This window comes from Bombina bombina, chromosome 8 (assembly GCF_027579735.1).
Source record: "Bombina bombina isolate aBomBom1 chromosome 8, aBomBom1.pri, whole genome shotgun sequence".
NCBI lineage: Eukaryota > Metazoa > Chordata > Amphibia > Anura > Bombinatoridae > Bombina > Bombina bombina.
This window is the reverse complement of record NC_069506.1, coordinates 343,335,040-343,348,695: the sequence shown is the minus strand read 5'-3', so window position 1 is coordinate 343,348,695 and position 13,656 is coordinate 343,335,040. Positions and strand designations below refer to the sequence as shown.

The 13,656-nt window shown below is 34.7% G+C and overlaps 1 protein-coding gene across 1 annotated transcript in view; it reads left to right on the top strand.

Moving 5' to 3' along the window:
• GRIK4 (glutamate ionotropic receptor kainate type subunit 4) overlaps positions 1-13,656 on the top strand; it is a 777,161-nt gene that overhangs the window by 750,275 nt on the left and 13,230 nt on the right. The window contains exon 14 of the mRNA XM_053691193.1: positions 12,800-12,973. Coding sequence (XP_053547168.1) covers positions 12,800-12,973 — 174 coding nt within the window. The remainder of the gene's footprint in view (positions 1-12,799; positions 12,974-13,656) is intronic.

Genomic DNA, 13,656 nt, shown 5'->3' with positions numbered 1-13,656 from the left:
TAGTTTAAAATTGTTGTAATATTTTTCTAATGTTTGTAAATATTTTTTTATTTTTTGTAATTTAGTTCTTTTTTATTTTTTGTACTTTAGTTAGTTTATTTAATTGTATTTATTTGTAGGTATTGTATTTAATTAATTTATTGATAGTGTAGTGTTAGGTTTAATTGTAGGTAATTGTAGGTATTTTATTTAATTAATTTATTGATAGTGTAGTGTTAGGTTTAATTGTTACTTAGGTTAGGATTTATTTTACAGGTAATTGTGTAATTATTTTAACTAGGTAACTATTAAATAGTTATTAACTATTTAATAGCTATTGTACCTGGTTAAAATAAATACAAAGTTGCCTGTAAAATAAATATTAATCCTAAAATAGCTACAATATAATTATAATTTATATTGTAGCTATATTAGGGTTTATTTTACAGGTTAGTATTTAGCTTTAAATAGGAATAATTTATTTAATAAGACTTAATTCATTTTGTTAGATAAAAATTATATTTAACTTAGGGGGGTGTTAGGGTTAAGGTTAGACTTAGCTTTAGGGGTTAATACATTTATTAGAGTAGCGGTGAGGTCCGGTCGGCAGATTAGGGGTTAATACTTGAAGTTAGGTGTCGGCGATGTTAGGGAGGGCAGATTAGGGGTTAATACTATTTATTATACGGTTATTGAGGCGGGAGTGAGGCGGATTAGGGGTTAATACATTTACTATAGTAGCAGTGAGGTCCGGTCAGCAGATTAGGGGTTAATAATTGTAGGTAGGTGGAGGCGACGTTGGGGGTGGCAGATTAGGAGTTAATAAATATAATATAGGGGTCGGCGGTGTTAAGGGCAGCAGATTAGAGGTTCATAGGGATAACGTAGGTTGCGGTTGTGTACGGAGCGGCAGATTAGGGGTTAAAACATTTTAATAGAGTGGCAGCGATGTGGGGGGACCTCGGTTTAGGGGTACATAGGTAGTTTATGGGTGTTAGTGTACGTTAGAGCACAGTAGTTAAGAGCTTTATAAACCGGCGTTAGCCCAGAAAGCTCTTAACTTCTGACTTTTTTCTGTGGCTGGAGTTTTGTCATTAGATTTCTAACGCTCACTTCAGCCAAGACTCTAAATACCGGCGTTAGAAAGATCCCATTGAAAAGATAGGATACGCAAATGGCGTAGGGGGATCTGCGGTATGGAAAAGTTGCTGCTGGAAAGTGAGTGTTAGACCCTTTCCTGACTGACTCTAAATACCAGCGGTAGCCCAAAACCAGCGTTAGGAGCCTCTAGCGCTGGTTTTGACGGCTAACGCCAAACTCTAAATCTAGCCGTTAGAAAATTAACCAAAAATCTGATCTCTGGTTAATTTTCTGAGCGCTAATTGCTACCTCGAGATCGCGGTAGCAATAAACAGCCACTTGTAATGACTGGTTATTTATTATGCGCCTATAAACGGGTGAATTTGCCTGCTTATGGGCCCACGATAAATTAGTGCTCCACTTATAACATAGCCCAATATGTGCAGTCTGACATGAGTACCTAGAAAGTGGCTGTTATCAGTCTCTTAGGTGAGCAAACAACATAATTCTTGATATCAATAAAAATATGTTTATACCAAATCAATTTGTTTTTATATATATTATATTCACTTGTGGTTTTTTTGCACATTTGGTTACATTTTTAGTCACAATATAATTTAGTTTATAACTGTAAAAAATATTTCCCACAGATGACTACTCCCAAAGAAACCGTGTGACCTCTATACAAAGCACAAACCATTTCCCAAGTCTTGCAGTTATGTCCTAACGGAAGAAAAAGGCCTTAGTAGTGGTGTTCACCAACCCTCCTGACTCCCAGGACTCAAATGACGTCACTTCCTGAACTTGTGGCTGCCTTCACAGCTCCATTCAAATATTTGTAGAATAGTAACATAGATCCATGAAAGCTCAGGAGATATAAATGTATAAAACCACCTAGTTTTTATTGCATAAACATATCAAATTCAAGTGATGTTCAGTACTGAATGCACCTTATCTGTTTCATGCACTTTCCTGACCCACTGCCTATGTTGAGGCATGAAACGCGTATAATCAGATTGTGCTTTATAACTAACGCAAGACCGAGCGAGATAAAACACCATGCCTTATTGATTATGCTCCAGTTATAATCCAACCCAAAATGTTTTAAAAAACCGATGTTATGTATATTCATTGTTTATTATTCCTAATTTGCAAGTAATTTGTTTGCAAAACTTGTGGCCCCAAAGAGACTAGAGTGTATCCTGTAAGATTCAGCAACATGCCACACAACTATTGCTTGATCAGTGCAGGAGTTCATTTATATCTGTCTATAATTTGATATATAAAATCATACTATTGTGAGTTATTTCCCTGCATTGCTCTGAGACATCAAAGCGATGCAAATTGTGCTAAGAAACTTACATTTAAAACTTGTAAATCATCTATTTTGTATGCAGTTTCTGCAATACAGTGTTTTATTGCAGATATATACTATGCATAACTCTAAAATGGCTTTAATGTGCTTTTACAATTATTTTAACTCTAAAATGTAAGTACTTAGAGAACATGTGAGAACCGTCTAGGGAATTATTGAAACACAGTGAGTTAGGTAAAGTATAATTGCTGCTAACCCCACAGTATTTTCTCTTAGCTCATGGCTCCTTACATAAAATAAAAATATCTTTGCTCAAAGGCTTTGCCAAGCACTTAATTAAAAAATATTTATTTTTACATTCAAAAAGAAAGTACAGAACAGTCACTTACAGGGACACTGAACCTAAATGTTTTCTTTCATGATTCAGATAGAGCAGCGATTTTATGCAACTTTCTAATTTACTTCTATTATCAATTTTTCTTTGTTCTCTTGCTATCTTTATTTGAAAAAGAAGGCATCTATGCTAAAGAGCCAGCACATTTTTTGTTCAGACCCATGGACAGCACTTGTTTATTGATGCTGTCCAATCAGCAAGGACAACCCAGGTTGTTTACCAAAAATGGTCCGGCTTCTAAACTTACATTCTAGCTTTTCAAATAAACATACCAAGAGAATGAAGAAAATTTGATAAAAGAAGTAAATTAGAAAGTTGCTTAAAATTTCGTGCTCTATCTGAATCAAGAAAGAAAAAAATTGGGTTCAGTGTCCCTTTAAGAGCATCAGACAGTCTGATTTTTTTCAACAAAACTTTAAAGAGAGAGTAAACCTATTTGGTTAGATTACAAGTGGAGAGATAATTTATTGCGGGCCCACAAATGGGCAAATTCGCCCATTTGCGGGTGCTCAATAAATAACCAGCCATTTCAAGTGGTAGCAATTAGAAGTGGTAGCAATTCTCTGGTTAGTTTTCTAAAAGTGCCCCAAATTCCCCCCAAAATAAAGGGTCTTTTAGTTTTTTTATGAAAAATGACTGCACTATGCAGTTTTATTGGGTTAAAAGTGGCGGTTGGGGGTGTTAGAAAAAAAAGGCAATAAATATATATAAATGTATATGCTTATATGAGTACCATTAAGTTGGGTAATAATAATGCCTGTTATCAGTGTCGCGAGTCGATTAAGTTTGAGGTTGTGCGCTATACAAGTATCCATTATTATTAAATGTATATGCTTATATACATATATATTTGTGTTAATATGTATATATACACATTTTAACAAATAAATATATATGTATATATTCATATATTTGTATAAAGAAAGAGAGTAAGGAGAAGCGCTGATCTAAAAAACAACAATGCGACCCTCGAAATGTATGTGTATCTAAATAGAATGGATATATATGAATATATCAATAAATAAATAAATTAATAGAATCCTAACACAAAAAGAAAAGTATTTAGCAATTGCTGACCTAAATGGAAATTCTAAAAATGTTTAAATTCCAAGTAGATAAATCTAAACTGGCGTGTAAGACACTGTGTTCTAGAAAATCTAAAAAAGTGTACAGGACACTGGATGTAAAAAATGAAGTGGAAAAATCAAATAAACAGTCTAATACAGATCCTGTTTAGTTATAGGTTTGTTATAGTCTATAGATACAATGTCCAAGAATTGTTAGTTGTCTTGGAAAACTGAAGTGCTGCCTACTTACAGGGTTTAACCTCAATCAATATGAGTTAAATGTGAGCCTGTTGAGATATTCCTGAGGAGGTTGCTATGGTTTCAAAAATTCTGTATAAAGGGTCCCCCTGTCCGTCTTAGCAGGTGGAAGTGTTCTTCTCATATATAGAGTGCGTCACTCCGTTTATCTTGGCCGGTAGAAACTTCCCTTTCATGTGATCGGTATCAACATGGAATAGAAAAGAACACAATAATAGTGTAATCTTGTTTGGACTTTTTCTGTTAATCACAATTAATATGTCCCAACACTGTAATACCAAAGGTGTTTTTGCCTATTATAGTAAAAAATATATAGAGGAAATATATAAAAAGAATGCCTACTTACAGGACATTATCTCATTCCTTATGAGGTAAGTATAAGGACAAACAGGGTAGCTGCGTATGAGTCTTGTAATCCATGATATCCACCGCCAGAATCTAATGGTGTTACAAATCCACTCTTTACTTCCTTGCTCCCTGTCTGGTGTGGGTTTTTAGAAACTTCCTTCCAAATAGTGTATACGTGTAGGAAGCAAACAGAAGACACAATAATAGTGCAATCCCGTTTAATAAACAAATATTAGTTGTTCTCCAATGTTCCCCATAAGAAATGTGCTTACATTCAATACCCTCAACAATATGAGCTATGATAACAAATTTCTAAATAAAAGTTTAAGGGGTACAGATCAAAGTCCTTTTTCTTGTGGAGAATGTTTGGGAAAAACATTTAAATATATAGAATAAAATTTCCTTAGAAAAATAAAACAACAATTATGTTAAAAAATAGTAATTTATCATTTAGATTCTAAGGGCTATCAAACCTAATGTGTTTCGAAGGCTGCAAATATGATATTCCTTCTTCATCATAGGTAAACAAATAATACACCGTTATGCGGTTTTAAAGATGGAGGATGCGGCACTTCCTCCATCTAGTATGTGTCTAATTGGTTGTAAGGGAGTCATGTGACTGATGACTTATCTTGCACTTTCTATTGGCTGTAAGTACTGACTGTTACTGATTAGGGCGTGCGTAATAAACGTCAGTTTTCCACTTTCATTCATATTATTGTTTATTTACTATTGGAGTGGATTGTGTGTAAAACTTGTAACAGCGAGGGGCTTTCATGAACTTTGTACCCATTCTTTTGAAAGACTTTATAGCTGTTGCTTTAGTATATGCGAAAACCATGTTTTGTTAGGACAATATTACTTTAGTATGCTAAAGATAAAAAGTTTTTACAAAACCAAATACAAAGAGCATATTTGACCATATCTCTTGGTGCTAAATATGTGTGAAAAACGTGTATAAAACGCATGTGAATAATCATCATGTAATTTGGACAAACCATTTGAGAAGGACCTAATCAAAAAGTAGTATCAATTGTGTATTAAAATCTTATTTTCTACAATTAGACCTTTTTCAAATTGAAAGTTTCATTCTAATGATTAAAAATAAGCAAAAATGTAAATAAAATAATATATCTGTGTTAAAACTTTCAGTACAGAATACTCTAAGCTTTTGGATGATGCTAAATTATCTAATGTACTTAATGAGAATGAATTTAAATACCTTAAAAATGATAACCCACAATAGCAATATTTTACCATTTACCAAAAGTGTTCAAAAGTATAGAAAATCCACTGGGTAGACCTATAGTTTCGGGGATCAATTCATTGACCTCAAAACTTTCATAATATGTAGATGTATTCCTACAACCACTGGTCCCCAAATTAAAATCCCATCTAAGAGATTCCACCGACACTATAAATAAAATAACTAATATGAACTGGAAAGAATATTATCGGTGGGTAACTCTAGATGTTAGCGCATTGTACACTAATATCCCCCATAGCGAAGGTTTGAAATCTTTGTTAAAATGGCTAAATAAAAATACCAACTTAAGCCGGGATCATCAAATCTTTCTGGCGGAGGCAATTAAATTCATTTTAGAAAGTGATTACTTCACCTTTGATGAGGCTTTCTATTTACAAACAAGTGGTATGGTGATGGGGACAAAATTCGCCCCCAGTTACGCCAATTTATATATGGGTACCTGGGAGGATGAACATATTTGGAACAACAATGAACAATTGGATAAAATAGTCTTCTGGGGCCGGTTTATTGATGACATTATCATGATATGGTCAGGCCCTGAGGACATCCAAGAAAAATGTATATCTAATCTTAATAACAACAGCTTTAATTTAAAATTCACCAGTAAAACTAATCCGTGCAAAATAAACTTTTTAGATCTTTTTTATCATGAAAATGGGAAAATACACACAAAATTATACAAAAATTAAACAGACTGTAATGGTTACTTACATGCAAAAAGCAATCATAATAATAAATGGATTAAAAATATACCATATGATCAGTACCAGAGAATCCGCAGAAGATGCTCAAAGATTGAAAATTATGACAGAGGAGCTAAAATCTTAACTGAAAAATTGCAATCTAAAGAATACCCTGTAGGACTCTTAGAAGAAGCACAGAAAAAAAGCACGGTCTAGATAGAGAGAAAATCTTTTAAAAACAGAATCATTTGGAAATAAAACCAGGGATAAATAGCATGGTAACAGACATTGTGGATACTGTCAATAACTTGAAAAAAGACAAAGAAAAAAAGCAAACATAACGGAAATATGCCCAAATTCATCACTATATATAATGAAGGAGCAGGGGAAATTAAGAACATTTTGAAAAAGCATTGGCACATTTTAAAAAAAGACCTTTTGCTACAAGAAATCACTGAATCAGGCCCTTCAGTAGTAAGTAGTAAGTCTATTTTAGCGCCAAGTAAATTAAAATCTTTAGATGCAAATAGATCAAATTGACTAGGAATCCAATCGAAAGGGTTCTACAAGTGTAATAGATTGAACTGTAAGGCATGTCTACACCATTATAACAAAACAAAACAAAACCAAAAAAAACTTTTACATCAATAGCATTTAATCAAACTTTTGAACTCACAAGCCAATGCAATTGTAAAACTGATTATGTGGTCTATCTGCTTCAGTGCAGCTGTGATCTCCAATACGTAGGAGGAACCACTAGACCGTACAAAAAGAGACTAGTAGAACATATATCAAATATAAAGGGAGACCTCAAGTCCCATAATCTTTCAGCCTATTACAATAATTTTCACAATAAAGATCCAAAATGCCTTAGAGGCACAATACTAGAATATGTACAATGAGATAAAAGAGATAGAACGTTAAAATTGAGAAAAAGAGAAACGTACTGGATACACACTTTAGGTACTCTAACTCCTAAAGGTTTAAATAAGGACATAGATTTGGCAGCTTTCCTCACGTAAAATAAATGTCATACCCTTTTGTTGTAATATCCACACATATATACCATTAGCTATATTTTACCAATGAGTCTTCTAGATGCATGAGACCTTGATATGTTTCACATATAACATATAACATAAGTCTATGCAATATAAAATACATATTCACATGTTTGTATACTATAGAAATAAAAGTCTATTGTTTGACTGAAACTAGAGAAACATCCACGTTGACCCCACTAAAAGGTACACATGTAAGCATGCCCACCATAACAAACTAGAATTAAAAAACTACAGGCATGTTTGTAAGCCCTAAACATGTAGTTGGGTTCTACCAGGTAGATTTCAAACTATCAATTCAGGGGTAGAAGTTAGAGGTTAACAGTACCCCCCATATGGATCCATTGATCCTTTTATTTTATTTTTATTCCTATTTTTAAATGGCCATTCTTTAAGAGATCTATACATATGCACAGAATAAAGATTCAGGTGGTTATACCAACACACAGATGTGTGTATATATACAAAGAAGGGGATATGTGTGTGAATAATTATACATACACTTTGATGTGTTATCAAGTAGCAATTCCCCTATCATCTATGGGAATATGTATGTATTTGTAGATTCGCTTATACATTAAATTTTATTTTTTAATGAAGCTCTGTTAACACAGATATACACTTCTTTTATTTAGATTTTGCTTTTTTTAATCATTAGAGCAAATTTCAAAATTTCAATTTGAAAAAGGTCTAATTGTAGAAAATAAGATTTTCATACACAATTGATACTAATATTTGATTAGATCCTTCTCAAACGGTTTGTCCAAATTGCATGATGTTTCTTCACATGCGTTTTATACACGTTATTCACACATATTTAGCACCAAGAGATATGGTCAGATAAGCTCTTTGTATAAGATTTTGTATAAACTTTTTATCATTAGCATACCAAAGTAATATTGTCCTAACTAAACATGGTTTTCGCATATACTAAAGCAACAGCTATAAAGTCTTTCAAAAGAATGGGTACAAAGTTCATGAAAGCCCCTCACTGTCACAAGTTTTACACACAATCCACTCCGATAGTAAATAAACAATAATATGAATGAGAGTGGCAAACTGACGTTTATTACGCATGCCCCAATCTGTAACAGTCAGTACTTACAGCCAATTGAAAGTGCAAGATACGTCATCAGTCACATGACTCCCTTACAACCTATTAGACACATACTAGATGGAGGAAGTGCCGCATTCTCCATCTTTAAAACCGCATAATGGTGTATTATTTGTTTACCTCTGATGAAGAATGAATATCATATTTGCAGCATTTGAAACGCGTTAGGTTTGATAGACCTTAGAGTCTAAATGTTAAATTACTATTTTTTAACATAATTGTTGTTTTATTGTTCTAAGGAACTTTTATTCAATATATTTGAAAGTTTTTCCCAAACGTTCTCCACAAGAGAAAGGACATTGATCTGTACCCCTTAAACTCTTATTTAGAAATTTGTTGTTATCATACCTCATATTGTTGAGGGTATTGAATGTAAGCACATTTCTTATGGGGAAAATTGGATAACAACTAATATTTGTTTATTAAACGGGATTGCACTATTATTGTGTCTTCTGTTTGCTTCCTACACGTATACGCCATTTGGAAGGAAGTTTCTAAAAACCCACACCAGACAGGGAGCAAGGAAGTAAAGAGTGGATTTGTAACACCATTAGATTCAGGCGGTGGATATCGTGGATTACAAGACTCATACGCAGCTACCATGTTTAGCATTATACTTACCTCATAAGGAATGAGGTAATGTCCTGTAAGTAGGCATTCTTTTTATATATTTCCTCTATATATATATATTTACTATAATAGGCAAAAACACCATTGGTATTACAGTGTTGGGACATATTAATTGTGATTAACAGAAAAACTCCAAACAAGATTACACTATTATTGTGGTTTTTTTTTATTCCATGGTGATACAAATCACATGAGAGGGAAGTTTCTACCGGCCAAGATAAACGGAATGACGCACTCTATATATGAGAGGAATGCTTCCACCTGCTAAGACGGACAGGGGGACCCTTTATACAGAATTTTTGAAACCATAGCAACCTCCTCAGGAATATCTCAACAGGCTCACATTTAACTCATATTGATTGAGGTTAAACCCTGTAAGTAGGCAGCACTTCAGTTTTCCAAGACAACTAAAAATTTGTGGACATTGTATCTATAGACTATAACACACCTATAACTAAACAGGATCTGTATTAGGCTGTTTATTTGATTTTTCCACTTCATTTTATGCATCCAGTGTCCTGTACCCTTGTTTAGATTTTCTAGGTCTTACACACCAGTTTACATTTATCTACTTGGAATTTAAACATTTTTAGAATTTCCATTTAGGTCAGCAATTGCTAAATAATTTTCTTTTTGTGTTAGGATTCTATTAATTTATTTATTTATTGATATATTCATATATATCCATTCTATTTAGATACACATACATTGGGAGGGTCAAATTGTTGTTTTTTAGATCAGCGCTTCTCCTTACTCTCTTTCTTTATACAAATGTTTCAGCTAAAACTGGTGAAATTGGGTATTTAACCAGCTGAAGCATAGGTGAAGCAGAAGGTGTTTAAAACCATTGTTAACAAACCTTACTAATACCTATTAACTGTTATACCACTTTTATTTTTAAATTCAATCAGTTGTTATCAAAGTTTACAGCGCCCTCATTACAGTCCTTGCTCTATTCAGTATATATTCATATATATTTACATTTGCTGCTTATTACTGCGCAACTTACACCCTTCGCTGCTCTTAGGTTCTGTGCCGTGTATGACGGCATCAGAACATGGCTCTCACTGGAGCCTATGGAAGAGCACTCTCGTGTGTGCAATACTTCCGTGCCATGCGAATGCAAGGTCGCATCTGTGTGCGCTGGTATTATTTAGTTGAGCGCAAATATCTCTTTAGCGGAAGCAATATTTTGTGTTCAACTTGTAATCAGGCCCATTATTTTATTTACATTACTATGCAGTATGTGCACAAATGAAGAGGGTATTATGAGACTCTCCATTTATGCAGCCAATTGTAAAAAGGTATTGTGTCCCAAACCGGTCCTAGTTACCTTTTCATAGCCAGCCTATCGGCTGCAGTGCGTTGTTTATTTTTTAAACCACACCACAGAGTTATTTGCAAATCAAAACCAATTGATGGGGTTGTTCTCTTTACTCTCCCATGCTGAATGAAGCAGCCAATGACTTTATCCAGTGCTGGAGTGTGCAACTGTAAAGTGGAAAGCTGTATTGATCCAGTTTTGATACTCAAACAACCCTGTGATGAGTTTTTTTATGTTTGTCTGATTTTTTTTTAATCCGTCAGGTTATGAATGGAAACCGGGGGGGCAATTTTGAGGGACAAAAATCTATTTAAAATTGACTTCATAAAAGGTGAATCTCAAAATAACTTCTTTAATTGTGTTCATACTGCACAGTAATAAAAAAACAACAACATAGTTACTGTCCCTTTAATCAGACAAACATGGTTATTACAATTTAATTAAATTATTAACAAAAATAGAACCTTATTTGTTGAACAGATAAACGCTGTTAGAAGGTTTAGAGCACATTCCAAAATAGGGGGTGAACCTGGAAGTCTCATAGTGAGCTGCCCCTATAAAATTAATGAAGTTCTCCGGAATGGAGAATTGCAGGGGAGTGTAATTGGCACTGTGCTTACAACATTTTTTAAGCAAGTACAAATCTATTTGTGTTTTGAACATACTTTAGCTTGCATTTGCATCTAGTTTTACTTACATGCCTTTTCATATCAATGTAATAAGTACATTGCATAGTTTGAGACAAACTTTGCCAACTTTGAATTAACACTTTGCTGCATACTGTCAATGCGAATATTAATGTGTGCTATTAATTTGATTTTTCATGCAATTTTTTACTTTGTACTTTCAATACAGTTTTTAAACTGTTAATTTTACTGAGTAATATGCTGTAATGTATATGTGTCTGCCTCACATACAGACCTTAAAGGGACAGTCTACACCAAAATTTGTATTGTTTTAAAAGATAGATAATCCCTTTATTACCCATTTCCCAGTTTTGCATAACTAACACAGTTATAATATAATTTTAACCTCTGTGATTATTTTGTATCTAAGCTCTGCAAACTGCCCCTTTTTTCAGTTCTTTTGACAGACTTGCAGATTAGCCAATCAGTGCCTGCTCCCAGATAACTTCTCGTGCACGAGCACAGTGTTATCTATATGAAATATGTGAACTAACACCCTCTAGTGGTGAAAAACTGTTAAAATGCAATCTGAAAGAGGTGGGCTTCAAGGTCTAAGGTGGGCTTCAAGGTCTAAGAAATTAGCATATGAACCTCCTAGGTTAAGCTTTCAACTAAGAATACCAAGAGAACAAAGCAAAATTGGTGATAAAAGTAAAGTGGAAAATTGTTTAAAATTACATGCCCTATCTGAATCATGAAAGTTTATTTTGGCCTAGACTGTCCCTTTAAGTCTAAGGGGCATATTTATCAAGCTCCGTATGGAGCTTGATGCCCCGTGTTTCCAGCGACCCTTCAGGCTCACCAGAAACACAAGTTATGACGCAGCGGTCTAAAGACCGCTGCTCCATAACCTGTTCACCTACTCTGAGCAGGTGGACAGAAATAGCCAGAAATCAACCCGATCGAGTATGATCGGCTTGATTGACACCCCCTGAATCTGCAGGGTCGGCATTGCACCAGCAGTTTACAAGAACTGCTGGTGCAATGATAAATGCCGAGAGCGCATGCTGTCAGCATTTATCGATGTGCAGCGGACATGATCTGCAATATCGGATCATGTCTGCTCGCACAATGTTAAATCGGCCCCTATGTCCCTTAACAGATCTCTAGGTAAAATTTGCTTTTTCAGAATCATGTGAAGGGTCTTGCAGGACCTACAGATCTTTTAGGTAAAGCTTTAGAGAACAAGGCCCATAGTGTGTGGTCTATTTTAGGTTTACATTTCTGTGAATGTCAAATTCAATATATTGTTTTAGGTTCCTTGACAATGACAGATTAGATAATATCTACTAATTATATTTATCTGATGTGCCAAAGGGAATTGTCTTGATGTCTCCACCCCTTCTGACTAGAAGGAACTTTTAATATATAGCAACACATCGTATACTATCATAATGATGCACTAATTGGCTGTCATTGAAGCCTTTTCAGAAAGAGGAATTTGCATTTATTAACTCCCTTGCTAATAGTTCTAGCATTCTTCAAGCTGGCACGGCAGTACAAAGCAAATAAAGTCAAGTCTTGAAAGGTTGGAACTGGATAAGTATTACATGTTACCTTACTAATAGAGTTTGATGTATTTTGTCTCATCAGGTTGACCCCATATGAATGGTACAGTCCTCACCCCTGCGCCCAAGGAAGGTGCAATCTTTTAGTGAACCAGTACTCTCTTGGAAATAGCTTTTGGTTCCCAGTTGGAGGATTTATGCAGCAGGGATCTACTATAGCACCCAGAGCCTTGTCTACCCGCTGTGTCAGTGGCGTCTGGTAAGAAGAGTCACTGTATCATTCTGTCATGTTCAGGGCTGGATTCTTTGTGAGGAAAAATACACTCTATGTGCTCCAGTCTACCTGGTTATGTGGTACCAAAATGTAATCTCTACCATGTACTTGTAGCTCCAATTACAGCCAATTAGAGTAGGCATTGGGGGAGGAGCTATAGCTTCTTTTAAAAGGCACAGGAAATTAACACTCAGATTTTCATATACAATGTTCAACTAGGTGTAGTAGTAAGCAATATACTTGTATTACTTATTTTGCCCCCTCTAACTGTAATTTAAAGTGACAGTAAAGTCAAAAGTAAACATCAGTGGCGCACCTATAGGGGGTGCAGAGGTCGCAATTGCGACTGGGCCCCCAAGGGCGGGGGCCCAGCTTAAAAAAAAAAAAATGTTTTTTGTTTTTGTTTTTCTTTCACAATAAAAAACGTTGACCTGCCCCTGCCTGCACTGATATCATGTGAGTGTGACATGATGCCTCACTAGTTAGTGTCTCTGACTACAGGGGTTAGTGTTTCTGTTTTACCCATTGGTGTTTATGTGTGTGTGTGTATGTATGTGTCTGTATGTGTATTTATTCATGCATGTATGTGTGTGTGTGTGTGTGTGTATTTATGCATGTATGTGTATGTTTGTGGAACCAGCAAATGACAGACCTTGTTATTACAGCAT